Below are 17,042 nucleotides of genomic sequence, written 5' to 3' on the forward strand. Positions count from 1 at the left end.
TCTCTCTGGAGAAGGTCACGTTATCTTTAATAGCCACTGCTGTGTGTGTGTGTGTGTGTGTGTGTGTGTGTGCAGGTATGATCTGGACGCGTGTGACATCCAGGAGAAATACCCTGACCTGTTTCAGGTGAATCTGGACGTGGAGGTGGAGCCTCGTGATTGCCCTAGCAACAAGACTCCGCCCTGGGAGAACTTCTCCACTAAAGGCCTCAATCCAAAAATCCTCTTTTCCAGTCGGGACGAGCAGCAGGAGATCCTGGCCAAGTTCGGTGAGCAGGAGGAGCCTTTTTAAATCGAGAACGCAAAAGACCTGCAATAATCCCGCACGATATGACGCTGACGTGTGTCCGTGTGAGCAGATAAACACACTGGATGTGACGTTTTCAGTTCCGATGCGTTACTGAAATCCGATACGTATCCGATCTGCAGCAGCGCGACTCCGTCTGAGCATTCAGATCGGAATTTAAGGGAGTTTTATGCCAATCCGGCTCCTTGTCCGTCATAATCTCGCGCTGCTGAGACTCGTAAACGTTTAGGCCGATGTTGCTGTACTAAAAATGATTGGGAGGGCATTTTGAAGACCACTGTTGTAGATGATGAGGGTGTGACTTTTATCTCTGTTCTCTGTAGGCAAGCCAGAGCTTCCTCGGCAGCCGGGTTCTACAGCGTTCTACGATTCTGAGGTTCCACAGCCCGACAACAGTCCTGAGGGCCCAAGCGCAGAGCGGGAATCACCTTCCCCTCCCAGCATGGACACCAACGCTAACAACTTCTTCCAGACGCTGGACTGGGACGGTACGCTGCCTTCCTCTCTGCACCTTCACCACGAGTTTTTCCCAGGACACATTTATCCAAATGTAGCTGATTCGCCTCGATTTGAGTCGATTTATTTTTAGTTTTAACAAAACCGTGAATCGACTTTCAGAAGGAAAACATAATTTACGTTTATTGTAAGATTACATTAAAAGATTTTTTCCTTTTGGGCCGTTTCTGTTGGTCCATTCATCACCAGTTTTACACACAGTGTGAAGAACAGGCATTTTCAAATGGTCAAAAACTGAAAAACGATAAAAAAGGAGACGTTTTATTCTGACAACAGGAATATACTTCACCAGGTAGCGTGGTGCTGAGATCAGACCTAAATCATCCAACACTTGCCTCAAACTGTTGTGGAGTTTCTAAGTAATTGGTAATAGGCTAATTCGTCAGAAGCGCAGAAGCCAAGCTACGGGACTCTGTGTTCAGCTATGATAATACAGTGTTGTCCATGTTTAAAGGGAACAGTATCAAAAATCAAAATAAAGGCTTAAAGTGATTTAACCGCGCAGTGAACGCTGTTCTACTTACTAATCATAAGCTATTTATATTACTTGTGAGCTGCATGTCCAGGCTGGATGTCTTCAAAGGGGAAAGACTCTAAATTTCATGACAATCTGCTTCTCTAGATGGCAGAGGGCAGTACAATCGCTCGGACAGTCTGTCTGGACCAATGGAGGACCAGGATGATTTGAGTGGAGGTTCGGAGGAGGAGTCGGTGTCGTACTCCGCCCCCGTGGAAGGGTCGCTTTCACGTGACCCCAGTGAGCCTCTGTTTGAAGCGGACTTTACGACGTCTCTGCCTGACCCCCAGCCGGACACCGAAGATCTGCTGGGCCTAAACTCCGACCCCAGCCCACCAGCCGCGGCTCCTCAGCCAGCCGTTGCCACGGAACCAGGACTGAAGACTTGTGCTAGTAACAGCGATCTGCTGAATGACCTGTTTGCGCCCAACTCTGGCTCCACCCACACTCCGGAGACTGAGGACCTGTTCTTCACCAACACTCCCAGCCAGCCTTCTGCTGCCCCCGCTGCCCCTAATGCCCCTACAGCCTCCAAGGGTAAAAGACTGTTTCTGTCATTTATTAGACTCAATGTCAATATTCAATTAATGGAGTATTCAGACTATTCTGCTGTCTTCTGTTCCTCTTGTTCTCAGTCAAGCAGTTTCGGCTGTTACAATGAAACAGTAGAAGCCGTATCGCCCCCTACGCTTCCTGTAGTGTATTACAGTCTGTCAGAGCGACTGTGTGGATCATATGAACATTATAGAGCTTTTTAAATGAAACAGTAGAAGCCGTATCGCCCCCTACGCTTCCTGTAGTGTATTACAGTCTGTCAAAGCGACTGTGTGGATCATATGAACATTATAGAGCTTTTTAAATGAAACAGTAGAAGCCGTATCGCCCCCTACGCTTCCTGTAGTGTATTACAGTCTGTCAGAGCGACTGTGTGGATCATATGAACATTATAGAGCTTTTTAAATGAAACAGTAGAAGCCGTATCGCCCCCTACGCTTCCTGTAGTGTATTACAGTCTGTCAGAGCGACTGTGTGGATCATATGAACATTATAGAGCTTTTTAAATGAAACAGTAGAAGCCGTATCGCCCCCTACGCTTCCTGTAGTGTATTACAGTCTGTCAGAGCGACTGTGTGGATCATATGAACATTATAGAGCTTTTTAAATGAAACAGTAGAAGCCGTATCGCCCCCTACGCTTCCTGTAGTGTATTACAGTCTGTCAGAGCGACTGTGTGGATCATATGAACATTATAGAGCTTTTTAAATGAAACAGTAGAAGCCGTATCGCCCCCTACGCTTCCTGTAGTGTATTACAGTCTGTCAGAGCGACTGTGTGGATCATATGAACATTATAGAGCTTTTTAAATGAAACAGTAGAAGCCGTATCGCCCCCTACGCTTCCTGTAGTGTATTACAGTCTGTCAGAGCGACTGTGTGGATCATATGAACATTATAGAGCTTTTTAAATGAAACAGTAGAAGCCGTATCGCCCCCTACGCTTCCTGTAGTGTATTACAGTCTGTCAGAGCGACTGTGTGGATCATATGAACATTATAGAGCTTTTTAAATGAAACAGTAGAAGCCGTATCGCCCCCTACGCTTCCTGTAGTATATTACAGTCTGTCAGAGCGACTGTGTGGATCATATGAACATTATAGAGCTTTTTAAATGAAACAGTAGAAGCCGTATCGCCCCGTACGCTTCCTGTAGTGTATTACAGTCTGTCAGAGCGACTGAGTGGATCATATGAACATTATAGAGCTTTTTAAATGAAACAGTAGAAGCCGTATCGCCCCCTACGCTTCCTGTAGTGTATTACAGTCTGTCAGAGCGACTGTGTGGATCATATGAACATTATAGAGCTTTTTAAATGAAACAGTAGAAGCCGTATCGCCCCCTACGCTTCCTGTAGTGTATTACAGTCTGTCAGAGCGACTGTGTGGATCATATGAACATTATAGAGCTTTTTAAATGAAACAGTAGAAGCCGTATCGCCCCCTACGCTTCCTGTAGTGTATTACAGTCTGTCAGAGCGACTGTGTGGATCATATGAACATTATAGAGCTTTTTAAATGAAACAGTAGAAGCCGTATCGCCCCCTACGCTTCCTGTAGTGTATTACAATCTGTAAAGTAAATGAATGGTTGTATATTAACGCTATATTTGTATGTTAAGGTTAAAAGTCCCTTTGTCTCCTTTTTTAGTGGATGATCTGTTTGACCCCTTTGGTGTGGGGTCAGGGGTCTCGGCAGGATCCGACCCATTTGGTGACCTGCTCGGGTCTGACGGCAGCAGCAATAGTTTTAAAGCTCCGCCTCCTCCTGCAACCAATGCCAGCCTCTTCAACCTCCGTAAGATAACATCGATTCATCTTCTCTCTCTGAACACTGAGCGCGCTGTGTTGTTAATCTGGGCTGTGTTGATTGGAGTCATAGATCATTAATTTGTTGGTGATTTTAATGATTTTATGCTGTTTTGTGTTGATTAATTCGTGAAAATATTTAAATGGGGAATCAAAACAAATTCTGCCTGTTGGTTTAATGTGTGATCTAAGAGGGTCTCTAGTGATCTTTGGTGTGATTGAATAGATAAGCTAGCTGGGGATATGCCTAAGATGACGTCATCAGCGAGTCAGCCTGATCTGCTGGGTGGCTGGGACAGCTGGGCGAAAGGAGCCACCAGCACTGCAGCTAGCATGCCTGCTACTGCTAACAAACCAGCTTTTACTGGTAATCAATCAACCAATCAATTAATCAGTAGGTTAATCAGTGCAGTACTACAGCCAGCATGTCCTTTACTGCTTACAAGCCAGCATTTATTGGTAAACAACTAACCAGTCAGTTGATCAATCAGTTCACCAGTGAAGTTTGCATTTCCACTGCGGCTAGCGAGCAGGTAGCCTTACCGCTAATCACGTAATCGGCCGACCGGTCAGCCGAGCGTTCGACCAGCATACCTGGCACTGCTAACGGTTCGTCCTCTACGTGTTGATCAGTGCCGTACTGGTATTGTCCTGCACAACAGCTGGTAATCAATCAGTCGTTCAGTAATCAATCAGTTATTCAGTCCAGCACTGCAGCTAACCCGCCTGCTACTGCTAACAAACCAGCTTTTATCGTCGACTGATGAGTCAGTCGAGTCAATCGATTGATCAGTTAGCCAGTAAATCTGAGCAGCACTGGTTAGCATGCCCTCTATTCCAGTACTGCAATCAATAGATCAATCAATCAGTGAAGCACAGCGGCTAACAGCCCGCTACCGCTAACAGACCAGCTGTTTCTGGGAGTCAATCAGTTGATCTGTGCAGCGCTAGAACTAGCATGCTCGCTGCTAATGAACCAGACTTTACTGGTAATCAGTCAATCAATCAATCAGTTGATCTGTGCAGCGCTAGAACTAGCATGCTCGCTGCTAATGAACCAGACTTTCCTGGTAATCAGTCAATCAATCAATCAGTTGATCTGTGCAGCGCTAGAACTAGCATGCTCGCTGCTAATGAACCAGACTTTCCTGGTAATCAATCAGTAAATCAATCTCAATCAATCAGTTGATCTGTGCAGCGCTAGAACTAGCATGCTCGCTACTAAAGAACCAGACTTTACTGGTAATCAGTCAATCAATCAATCAGTTGATCTGTGCAGCGCTAGAACTAGCATGCTCGCTACTAAAGAACCAGACTTTACTGGTAATCAATCAATCAATCAGTTGATCTGTGCAGCGCTAGAACTAGCATGCTCGCTGCTAAAGAACCAGACTTTACTGGTAATCAGTCAATCAATCAATCAGTTGATCTGTGCAGCGCTAGAACTAGCATGCTCGCTGCTAAAGAACCAGACTTTCCTGGTAATCAGTCAATCAATCAATCAGTTGATCTGTGCAGCGCTAGAACTAGCATGCTCGCTGCTAATGAACCAGACTTTCCTGGTAATCAATCAGTCAATCAATCTCAATCAATCAGTTGATCTGTGCAGCGCTAGAACTAGCATGCTCGCTACTAAAGAACCAGACTTTACTGGTAATCAATCAATCAGTTGATCTGTGCAGCGCTAGAACTAGCATGCTCGCTACTAAAGAACCAGACTTTACTGGTAATCAATCAATCAGTTGATCTGTGCAGCGCTAGAACTAGCATGCTCGCTGCTAAAGAACCAGACTTTACTGGTAATCAATCAATCAGTTGATCTGTGCAGCGCTAGAACTAGCATGCTCGCTACTAAAGAACCAGACTTTACTGGTAATCAATCAATCAGTTGATCTGTGCAGCGCTAGAACTAGCATGCTCGCTGCTAAAGAACCAGACTTTACTGGTAATCAATCAATCAGTTGATCTGTGCAGCGCTAGAACTAGCATGCTCGCTGCTAAAGAACCAGACTTTACTGGTAATCAATCAATCAGTTGATCTGTGCAGCGCTAGAACTAGCATGCTCGCTGCTAAAGAACCAGACTTTCCTGGTAATCAATCAGTAAATCAATCTCAATCAATCAGTTGATCTGTGCAGCGCTAGAACTAGCATGCTCGCTACTAAAGAACCAGACTTTACTGGTAATCAGTCAATCAATCAATCAGTTGATCTGTGCAGCGCTAGAACTAGCATGCTCGCTACTAAAGAACCAGACTTTACTGGTAATCAATCAATCAATCAGTTGATCTGTGCAGCGCTAGAACTAGCATGCTCGCTGCTAAAGAACCAGACTTTACTGGTAATCAGTCAATCAATCAATCAGTTGATCTGTGCAGCGCTAGAACTAGCATGCTCGCTGCTAAAGAACCAGACTTTCCTGGTAATCAGTCAATCAATCAATCAGTTGATCTGTGCAGCGCTAGAACTAGCATGCTCGCTGCTAATGAACCAGACTTTCCTGGTAATCAATCAGTCAATCAATCTCAATCAATCAGTTGATCTGTGCAGCGCTAGAACTAGCATGCTCGCTACTAAAGAACCAGACTTTACTGGTAATCAATCAATCAGTTGATCTGTGCAGCGCTAGAACTAGCATGCTCGCTACTAAAGAACCAGACTTTACTGGTAATCAATCAATCAGTTGATCTGTGCAGCGCTAGAACTAGCATGCTCGCTGCTAAAGAACCAGACTTTACTGGTAATCAATCAATCAGTTGATCTGTGCAGCGCTAGAACTAGCATGCTCGCTACTAAAGAACCAGACTTTACTGGTAATCAATCAATCAGTTGATCTGTGCAGCGCTAGAACTAGCATGCTCGCTACTAAAGAACCAGACTTTACTGGTAATCAATCAATCAGTTGATCTGTGCAGCGCTAGAACTAGCATGCTCGCTGCTAAAGAACCAGACTTTACTGGTAATCAATCAATCAGTTGATCTGTGCAGCGCTAGAACTAGCATGCTCGCTGCTAAAGAACCAGACTTTACTGGTAATCAGTCAATCAATCAATCAATCAATCAGTTGATCTGTGCAGCGCTAGAACTAGCATGCTCGCTGCTAATGAACCAGACTTTACTGGTAATCAATCAGTCAATCAATCAATCAATCAGTTGGTCTGTGCAGCGCTAGAACTAGCATGCTCGCTGCTAATGAACCAGACTTTACTGGTAATCAATCAGTCAATCAATCAATCAATCAGTTGGTCTGTGCAGCGCTAGAGCTAGCATGCTCGCTGCTAATGAACCAGACTTTAGTGGAAGGCAGGTTCTCAGTGAACTGATCACTTCATCAATACAGTATTATAATCAATCTGTTCGCTGCTGCTAACAAACCGGCTTTTACAGACCGTCAGTCTGACCGAGCAGCTGGTCGAGTGCTGCAGCCAGCAAGCCTTTCACTGCAAATCAATCAGCTGATCAGTTAGTCAGTCTCGCGCTTTAGCACTGCAGCTGATGTCACCATGGTTACGGATCGGTTTGTGTCCATCCCACGTTATCAAGTGTTTTAACTCCTCGTGTTTGTGTGTTGTAGCTCCTGGTGCTCCCTCCTTCTCGAAGGCCAAGTCTCAGAGCTTTGACCCCTTCGCTGACCTCGGTAACCTGGGGTCCACCCTGCCAGGTCAGAACATCCTGCCCTACGCTGGACTGAGACTTCAGAGCTTGGCGCTGGCCGGGCCAAATCCCACTGTTTGTTTAGTTTTCAGTACATTTTAGTTTTCCTTGTTTCCAAAACACAGTTGAGCTCTAAAATGTGGAAACGCATCTAACCAGAAACGTTTAGGCTGTTGAGGTATCAACACAGCGATGTGGGAAAACACTGACCGTGACTGGAGGAGCTCATTCTAACCACATTAGAGCTGCTTTTAGGCCATATAAGGCCAGTTTCTCAGTCAGATTGAGCCTAAAGTCAGACTAATTGGGATTTGTAATGAGCTCACAGTATCTCTCATCTCTCTCTGTTGGCCGATGCAGTATTTTTCCTAATGTGTGCTGCTGTTTCTTCCTCTGCGTTTGCAGGATCCTCCAGCAGTGGCTTCTCGGGCTCAGGGTTTAAGGCAGCACCCCCTGCTGGAAGCTCTAAAAACTCGTCCCAGTCGTGGCAGCAGTCTTCCCGCCCCACCGCCGCCACTGCCTCCTCCAGTAAACCCTGGATGCCCCCGAGCTCTGCCCCCAAAACCAGCACCAGCCAACCAGCAAAGCCCAACTACAACCTCAACTTCAGCGTGATTGGAGGACGAGAGGAGAGGGGAATCAGGGGGCCAGGCTTTGGTAAGGAGACAAGGGTCTACAACAATAAGGTGGACAACAATAAGATCACAGTTCTTTCAGAAGATTCACCTCAGTTTGATTTACTAAAACGACACAGAATATGCAAATTTCACTGACACATATTTACACGGTAGCGCAACAGACAATAAAACAATCCAGCGGCTTTGAAATTGAGCAGTTTTGAAAGATAACATATTTATTGAATATTATTTTTGTTAAAATTGATTCTAGATTTTCAAAATCAGAGAAGCTGAATCACCAGCTATTTACACAGACATTGCATAAGGCTAGTTGCTGTTTCTGTTGTTGTTGCCACTAATGTTTTCTGTTTGTCGTCCTCAGGTCCAAAGCCGAAGGTGAAAGAGGATGATTTTGAGGATCTTCTGTCCACGCAGGGTTTCTCCTCCAGACCCGATAAGAAGGGACCTCGCACCATCGCAGAGATGCGCAAACAGGAGATGTCCAAAGACATGGACCCACTGAAGCTACAGGTACAGATTCCCATTTAGATCATTTTCATATTGTCACCAGGTCAAAGGATACAGACCACTCACTGTTAGGGGTGGTGCTCCAGCTTAAGCAGAGTGAAGTTATCCACTAGGCTATACAGGAGTCATCCCGACTTGGCAAAAGAGAACAAAGAGATCTGTTTATTTATTAATTCGCTTCATAAAACAACTCTTGACTTCTGTCTCTACTGCTGTGTCAAGAATTGATCCAAAGTCCATTCCTCGATGAAGCGGAGTTCCTGTCTACTTGGACAGTTTTTCAAATATATAGAAAATGAAAAAATGATTTGCGGGCCTGATTTAAGTTTGAGTCTAATACTGTTGTGTGTTTCAGGCACTGATGAGCAAGTTTGTGGTCTCACATGTTTGTATACGTACAGATCGTGATTGGGTCTGTTTTGTGTGTGTTGCGTTAGATCCTGGAGTGGATCGAGGGGAAGGAGAGGAATATCCGGGCGCTGATCTCCACCCTGCACACGGTGCTGTGGGAAGGCGAGACGCGCTGGAAACCTGTCAACATGGCCGACTTGGTCACACCTGACCAGGTGAAGAAGTACTACAGGAAAGCCGTGCTGGTCGTCCATCCAGACAAGGTGAGGCGGGTTTACTCTTACCTACACGGGAAAATCCACTTCGATTGAGTCGCTGTTGGAAGATTAGACGTTAGCATGTTTTGCCCAGAAGAAATAAGGCAGTGAAGGATACATCTCTGCCGGGCAAGCAGGTGTCTTGCTGGCCCAGTGAGCTTCTACAGCTGTTGGGCATCTAATAGACTTATGTGGTTATGTTAATAGATTATGTGGTTTCTGACACTGTAGCGCACACAATTATCTCTAATAATATCTCTAAACTGTGTTAGCCTAGCTAAACTTTAATCATGTAAGCAACTCTTCACCAACTAAAGAAGCAAACCTCAGACGCTAAACGTGTCTTAGCTGATTGTATTTCTCTCCAAACTTCCTTCTAATGGTCGTTTTCTCCTCCAGGCGACGGGGCAGCCGTATGAGCAGCACGCCAAGATGATCTTCATGGAGCTCAACGACGCCTGGTCCGAATTTGAGAACCAAGGAGCTAAAGCCCTGTTCTGAGCGTGCTCACTGAGGCCCGGACCACCGTTCTCTCTCTGTCTCTACAGACCCGAACTGCCTTTATCACCCACATACTGCCTCGGCTCCACCAGGGAGCGCTAGAGAGAAACAGCAGAGCGAAGCTACTTAAAACTGAGACAATCGCTGGATGATAACGGAGAGAAATACCTCTCTCTCTGAGAGGATCGAGATGGACGAGGCTGCTGAGTCTTACTGCTAAACTGTCTCCATCTCCAAAGGAGCTACACTTCTTTTCTTGTCCTCCGTGCGAGGAGGAAATGTGCACATACAGAGCGTTGGAGAGGCAGTCCGCGTCTTGCACTGCGAAAGAGCTCCATCCTCTGGATGGGTTTAGGAACAAAAGTGAAGAAATAAGATAATAACGCTGATCTTTATTTTCATATGCTTTTTTTTTTTATCTTTTTGTGTTGTCTTTTGGGATGTTTGTTGATCCTCACAAATTAGCATATCGACTAATGTGTGTGTGTGGGATTCAGCTTGATCATGAGTGAGTGGAGGGATGCAGATTTTGGCAGATTCTTTAGACCCTCATTAGCGATTGATCTTTAACCGACAAACCTAAAATTAAGGACGCGACCCAAGCGAAACAGTTATTAAACAGTTCTGATTGGCTGACCTGTTCAGAGCTGTTGTCATATACTTGATATAACTCATTTCTGCATTAACGCACCAAGATATTACTGTAATGGTGTGTATGTACAGATAGGTGGAACCTATATGAAGTAAGCTGACCCGGTTCTGTTTCAATTGAGGGGCTTACGGCTATAATGTTTACAATTTTCTGACAAAATACTACAGAGTTGTATAGCTGGAATATATTATAATAGGCTATTGAAAGGTCTGTTTTTACACTCGTCACCAGTCCAAGCTAAAATGAACATGAACGTCATGGCTAGGGCAACTCTAGCGCAGTGTACCTCAGTAGCTTCTCAGAGAACACGGACAAAAAAATCCTCTAGAAAAGTTCCCGAACATCCGCACTGGTCGGCCTGTTTAGCAGAACCGGCCCAAAAATGTTCAAAAAACTCCCACGTTTTCAAACTTAAAACTCAATAATGACCCATTTGAACTGCTAGAATTGGTCAAACAGTTGTTAATTTGTCGGTTAACGGTTAATCGATTAATGATTTCCATCCCTGGTGTGCGAACTTCTCCCGAATCGTTAGGGTTTGTGTGTGTGGGTGTGCTTGTCTGTCTTCTCTTTCTGGTTGTTTTTTCAGGGTTTGTCTCCTGCTGTCCAATCGATGTGTCCACTCACCCGTAATAATTTAATCGTAAGCTTTAAATTCGCACTTCATCACATCTCGCAGGTTCCTGCGGCTTCATTCTGCTTCCATTCTGTTGTTTTTACACATCGATCATAAAAGTCTATCTTCTTATTTATTGCGGTGAGTGGCGACTAATTTAATGCCTGAGAAGAAGTAAAAAGAAGACTAATATATGGATGGCATGTGTTTGCTGGGACTCTAAAAATCATTCCAAAGCATCTACACACGTGAATGTGCTTTATATGCTCTTTACTGGCTGTGTGGAATGTATCGTTTTCTTTTTTTTTTTCCTCGCTTCTTTATATTGTCATATAAAACAGAATCCCTTAATCAAAAATGGCATTATTTTTCTAAACACATCTTACTTGAATGTTAGTGTTTTCTTTTTCTCTTCTCTCCTGTAAACGACCAAACGTTAAACAGAAACGCTCGGCACTCTTCTGCGCCAGAAAAGAATGAACTTTCCGAACGAGTGAGGACAGTCCAGACGGACGACTAGCCAACAAGAGTTTGTTTTGGTTATAAAATAACGAAACTCTTGGGGTGAAGAGCTGTGGATGAACGTTATGTCCAGCGTTGGAGTCCTGTAGGCTAGTTTGGTTGATCACAAACCTCTCAAGAGGGGAAAAAAGCAGATGATTAATTGTGAACAATGGACAGTTAATCGGGTAGTATGGACGTCTAAACGTGGTCGATTAGTCACAAATAATCTGGTGTTTTGTTGATTAATCGGGTGTAATGGCTGACTAAACAGCCAATGCATGATTAAGCAGGTGTTGTGGCAATTAATGGCTTGCTGCAGTTTTGTGGCCGATTATTCGATGACTTGGCGAATAATCGGTGTCACGTGTGACTAATCGAAAACTCTTGTTGATTAATCGAGTATTTGGGTGATTAATCGGGTATTATGATTGGCTTAGCTCAAGCAGTGGCCAATTTGATCTGGTATTTGGGCAACTGTGGATGCCTGTTCATGAATAACTAACGATTCATTGTAAATTTTTGCCGATTCAGATAAAATATTTGGGGGAATCAATGTGTATTAAGCTGTTTCTCAAATGAAGGTGACAGTACCGCTCTGTGTCCGGGCAGTTGGCCCAGTATCAGTGTGCAAAGAGTTTTGCCGATATATATTTTTTTGTAAGTTTAGTCCAGAACTGGGTTTTTAATAAAGTGATTTAGTCTAGTATGGATAAAATGTCTATAGGATAAACACAATATTAATGTACAGGCAATAATGCAGCGAAATAATTCCTCTGAAGCCTTAATCTGTATTTCTGTCTTTGGAGAGAGTGCACGATAAAAAAAAAAAAAGGCTACAGAAACATCTGCGGTCCGTGTGGCGAGACTGTGATCACATCTGGAAAGATGAATTTGTGTTGTTCAAGTTTCTGGACAGGCTGAAGGTCAGTTACTGAAAGGCTGGTGGTAATATGCTGCTGGATTTCACACATTCCAGGTGATTGACTAAAAAACGTGATATAATACTAAAAAAATTCCTCTTGGCGATGAAATGGAGTGTGATGGCTGTTTGCCGGTCTGAGGTGCGCATCGGTTCAGTGGTATGTTATCATCACTGGGCAGAAGGCGGATCAGTCGTCGGCTTTAAGGCCTCAGGACGTGTAACGTTCTCACGCTGGGCGGGAAACACTGTAAAATAAGGCTATATTTTGGTAAAGGAGAAACCTCCTTATTTTTTCATGGTGACTAAAGTCATTCAGGGCTTTTTGTTGCGTTTTCTCTTTATTTTCTATGAACATAAGAAACTAAGCCTCGCTCTCGAGATCTTTTCCCTGCATTCTTTTTCCTGGACTGTATGAAGACCAATAAACCACATTGCAACATGAAACTCTTGGGGGGGCTTTTCTTTTTTTGCCTTGACTGGGGGGCTGCACACCTGTTTGTAGACCTAAAACTAAAAACAGTAAAGGGGCCTAAAAGTAAGTTTATTTTTTATTCTGTCACCCAGTTTTCTGTAGATTAGCTCTGCATCCAGCAGCCTCACTGGCTTAACAGAATTCCCAATTTTATACCGTCTCCATGTTTTCGTTGGTTTCTCACGACCGTACCCAGCATGCACAGAGACAAATACATCATAGAACCACTGGGAACCTCTGTGCTGTCACCCCACCCTGACTGCTACACTCTTATAGAACAGAATATGCTTAAATGGTCCTTTGCAGGATGAAATTGTTCTTCAGATTGATGGAGAATGTACTGTAGATGGTTCTGTGTAGCACCAAACGTGTTCTTGTATTGTAACAAGGCTGACATCATAACAAGAACGAACCCTTTTGGTGGGAACCCCTTTTTCAAAAAGGTTCCATCAGTCTGAAGAACCCCTTCTCAAAGAACCCTTAGATCATGCAAAGGGTTGTTTCAATGTTCTAAAGCCACTGTAGACTCCCTGTAGACTCCCTATAGCCATGTTAGACTCCCTGTAGACTCTCTATAGCCATTTTAGGCGAGGCTGGTTTCTCTCTTGTCTGTGTTGTGGTCTCAGTTTTGTGAAAGCCTTTCTCACCATCAGGTGTCAGATTGGTCCGGGAATCAAAACCATCACTGACCACAAACCCTGAGAAACACCAGCCGCCTCAGTGTCAACCCCACTCTAATTAGACTAGACTACAGCTAACAAGGCACTTCCTCTACAATATAAGAGTCTAATACTGCCTTAAAGACCAACACCACCTGCCTCAGTGTCAACCCCACTCTAATTAGACTAGACTACAGCTAACAAGGCACTTCCTCTACAATATAAGAGTCTAATACTGCCTTAAAGACCAACACCACCTGCCTCAGTGTCAACCCCACTCTAATTAGACTAGACTACAGCTAACAAGGCACTTCCTCTACAATATAAGAGTCTAATACTGCCTTAAAGACCAACACCACCTGCCTCAGTGTCAACCCCCCACTCTAATTAGACTAGACTACAGCTAACAAGGCACTTCCTCTACAATATAAGAGTCTAATACTGCCTTAAAGACCAACACCACCTGCCTCAGTGTCAACCCCCCTCTCTAATTAGACTGGACTACAGCTAACAAGGCACTTCCTCTACAATATAAGAGTCTAATACTGCCTTAAAGACCTGGTTCTCGAGCTAAACCTGGCAGCTATACCTTATTAAATTCGCTAGCGAGTGTAGCTTCAGTGAAACCGAGAGCTCTGGCTGTTTCTACGAACCGCTGACGGATTATTAAAAGGCTAAATTTGGGCCCCTCAGCCGCGCCGCAGATCTCAGGATCACCAGATTCTTTCTAATCATCTCGGTTCGGTCCGATCATATAAGGAAAACAGACTGGATCACTGAGGGAGATCCGAGAGCGGGCTGGAGGGAACCGCTTCACCCGGGAAAATAAGGAAGCGCTGCAAACCGGCAAAATAAAAGTCCCGCACTGCTGTACCAACTTTAACCAGCAGAGGTCAGCAAAGCCACTAAATTACGCCACATATCCACCATCAGGCACGTGGCATTACTCGGTGCAAATTCAAAAAATGACAAAACTATTATAGGCATCTTCCCCAGAGGATGTGCATTAGATGAGCATTAGATGATGTTTTTATCCAGTTAGAAGCATCACATGGTGTCAGTTTTATCAGCATGCCTGGGTTGCCCTTTATTTGTACTTATTTGAGGCCCAATTATGACTTTTACTTTTGTGTACTTCCAATTTTTTTTGCATACATCTTTAGTTACTATAAAAAGTATTCATGCACCCAAATGAGAACGTGACACGATTTTGTGCCTGAAAAAAGGTGTGAAAAGTCCAAAAACAAAGCCACTCTGATTTCTGTTTTGTTCTCCACAACAGAAAGAAATGACCTAATAAAGGTTCAAGTCTGTGGTACTTTGCAGCCAAAGGCGTCTACATCTACTGACCCTCTTCTAACCACGTGTTCAAACGCTGATGATCATCATCAGTGACCAACCAGGCCCCTTCATTGGAGGAACCAGACCAGAATCCGATAAAACCCCCTGCGCGCCGAGGGGGTAACGGAACTCATCTGGACCTCCAAGTCTGGAGCTTCGCACTCCACCAAGATCCATCCACGGAGGTCTTAGCGAACCACCAAAGATCCATCCACTGTTGTGAGACTGTTCTGTTCACTAAAACCGTTATGCGGATAATCAAAATAAACTTTGTATTAAATTAGAAAGGAACGCATTTTCAGTCGTGCTCTCAGACCCCACCGTCTACTACAATATCTCTGCTATAGAATCCGTTTTTCTGATCAGGATCATGAGTCTAAATATTACACTTACCTTTTGATATGGAAAACATTAAAAAGACACATTAAAAGTTCAAAATGTTCCAAAATGATATTTTCCATTCTTTAGTTATTTGCTTTACCTCACCCTTTCTATTATAATATTGATATTACATAATATTCTATGTTTAAATTATTTGTATGAACTAGTGTCATGCAGGTAAACAGCACCACCTGCTGGCCTCCTGAAAGACTACAGTTAATGCATCTTACCAGTTATGATTGGACATGCAATAGGCAACATTGTACGACAATGGGATGAAATGATATCGCTCTGTGTTCCCTGAAGTGGTGAGACCTGGCTAAAACCGTTCCACTGTCGCACAATGTTGCTTCTAGGCAACATATTTTTACAAATTCGCATAACTAAAATAATACTGGATGTTAAGAAGAGGTTTAAAAGTGCCCACTATCAGATAGCATGACCCAACCCATGCTATTTTACCAACTTACTCAGAGTCTGCCATTTACTGTTAACCCTGTCCGTGTCCTTAAATATGTATAATGTTATTGTAAAGTGAGGAAAACGTTTGTTGCTCTGAGGCAACATTGTGCAATAGAGGGTTAAGCAGTAAATTCTGTAAACAAATAAATTTCATATTGAGACGAACACAACTTTCACACATTTAAAACATCACAAACAGAGTTTATTTAATCTCATTCATATCAAATATAAAACCCTGAACACTGACACATTGATGACTGGCTCTATTCTCCCTGTTTGTACAGTTGTTCGTGAAGGTTTTGGTCACATTTTGTTTCAGTTGGGTGAAAGTAAGTGAACACATCCTCTACAGTTAGGAAGACTGTAGAATCTGTAACAAGGCACATGTATGTGTATTACAGATAATAATATCATGATTATTAGTACCCGTGCAGATTTCTCACCAACATGACTAAGCACTAATACATTTAAATGAACTCTCTACTGCAGGCATCATGAGAGCATTTAAAAAAAAAATTCAGTTCACTGTTCAGCATGGACTGGACCACATAGTGAGCAGGGGTCCTTTAGGTGTGTGTTGCCTTGAGGCAACATTGTGCAACAATAGGAAGAAATGATATAGAGCTGTGTTCCCTGAACATACTTCTGAAAAGTCTCATAACTAAACAATGATACTAAATGTTAAAAAAGACATTAAAAAGTGATCATGTGCATGCTTTTTATTGACTTACTCAAACTGTCCCCTTTATTGTTAACCCTGTCATTAAATATGTATAGTGCAAAGTAAGGAAAATGGGTTTGTTGCCCTGAGTCAATATTGTGCAATAGAAGGTTAATTATGGCTTTGTGTTTGTCTGAAAATTCCAATTAGTGATAAATTTTGAAACATTAGCTGTGTTTACATAATACTCCCAACTCTTGCATTAAAAAAAGTTTTAGATTTTTGGGCAATTTTAACTCTCAACCCAAACTATACTGTCAGTTTACTGAGACACTTCATGTTGGCTTTTTTTTTTCTTTAAAACTGTCTGTGTACAACATAATAACATTCTTAGTAATAATAATAATCACACTGTAGCTGCCACTGTATTAAAACTTGCTGCCCTTTACATTGTGTGAACATTTCGTGAAGAACGTACCAGCAGAAATCATCCGAAATGACTGTGAATAAAAGGTCATTACAACTAAGGGCCCTTTTGGCTTTTCCTGAAATGGTACCATCCTGAGATAGAAAACTTTGTTCACACAGAAATGTTGGACTATTTAAGGTAGAATGGAAAAGTTAGCTAGCTGGTTAGCACATCACGAGTGATTCTTTATGCTTGTTACGAAGAAAACGACCAAAATACACTGAAGCAATAAAACAATAGTTACCATCATTTTTTAAGTTATAATATACATCAATATGTTTTCCCACATCAATTC

General features: G+C 43.2%; 1 protein-coding gene across 3 annotated transcripts in view; it reads left to right on the forward strand.

The window, feature by feature from the left end:
- Nucleotides 1-12,746, forward strand: part of gak (cyclin G associated kinase) — a 40,635-nt gene extending 27,889 nt beyond the window's left edge. For 2 of the 3 annotated variants that reach the window (XM_037531572.1, XM_037531573.1), the window contains 10 exons: nucleotides 76-269; nucleotides 631-795; nucleotides 1,446-1,877; nucleotides 3,544-3,690; nucleotides 3,928-4,068; nucleotides 7,275-7,361; nucleotides 7,760-8,011; nucleotides 8,354-8,502; nucleotides 8,937-9,113; nucleotides 9,507-12,746. In XM_037531572.1, the coding sequence (XP_037387469.1) occupies nucleotides 76-269; nucleotides 631-795; nucleotides 1,446-1,877; nucleotides 3,544-3,690; nucleotides 3,928-4,068; nucleotides 7,275-7,361; nucleotides 7,760-8,011; nucleotides 8,354-8,502; nucleotides 8,937-9,113; nucleotides 9,507-9,608 (1,846 nt within the window). In that variant the 3' untranslated portion in view covers nucleotides 9,609-12,746. The remainder of the gene's footprint in view (nucleotides 1-75; nucleotides 270-630; nucleotides 796-1,445; nucleotides 1,878-3,543; nucleotides 3,691-3,927; nucleotides 4,069-7,274; nucleotides 7,362-7,759; nucleotides 8,012-8,353; nucleotides 8,503-8,936; nucleotides 9,114-9,506) is intronic. The other variant, XM_017687011.2, reaches the window with a different exon arrangement.
- The last annotated feature ends 4,296 nt before the right edge of the window (nucleotides 12,747-17,042 follow it).

This window comes from Pygocentrus nattereri, chromosome 20 (assembly GCF_015220715.1).
Source record: "Pygocentrus nattereri isolate fPygNat1 chromosome 20, fPygNat1.pri, whole genome shotgun sequence".
Lineage (NCBI taxonomy): Eukaryota > Metazoa > Chordata > Actinopteri > Characiformes > Serrasalmidae > Pygocentrus > Pygocentrus nattereri.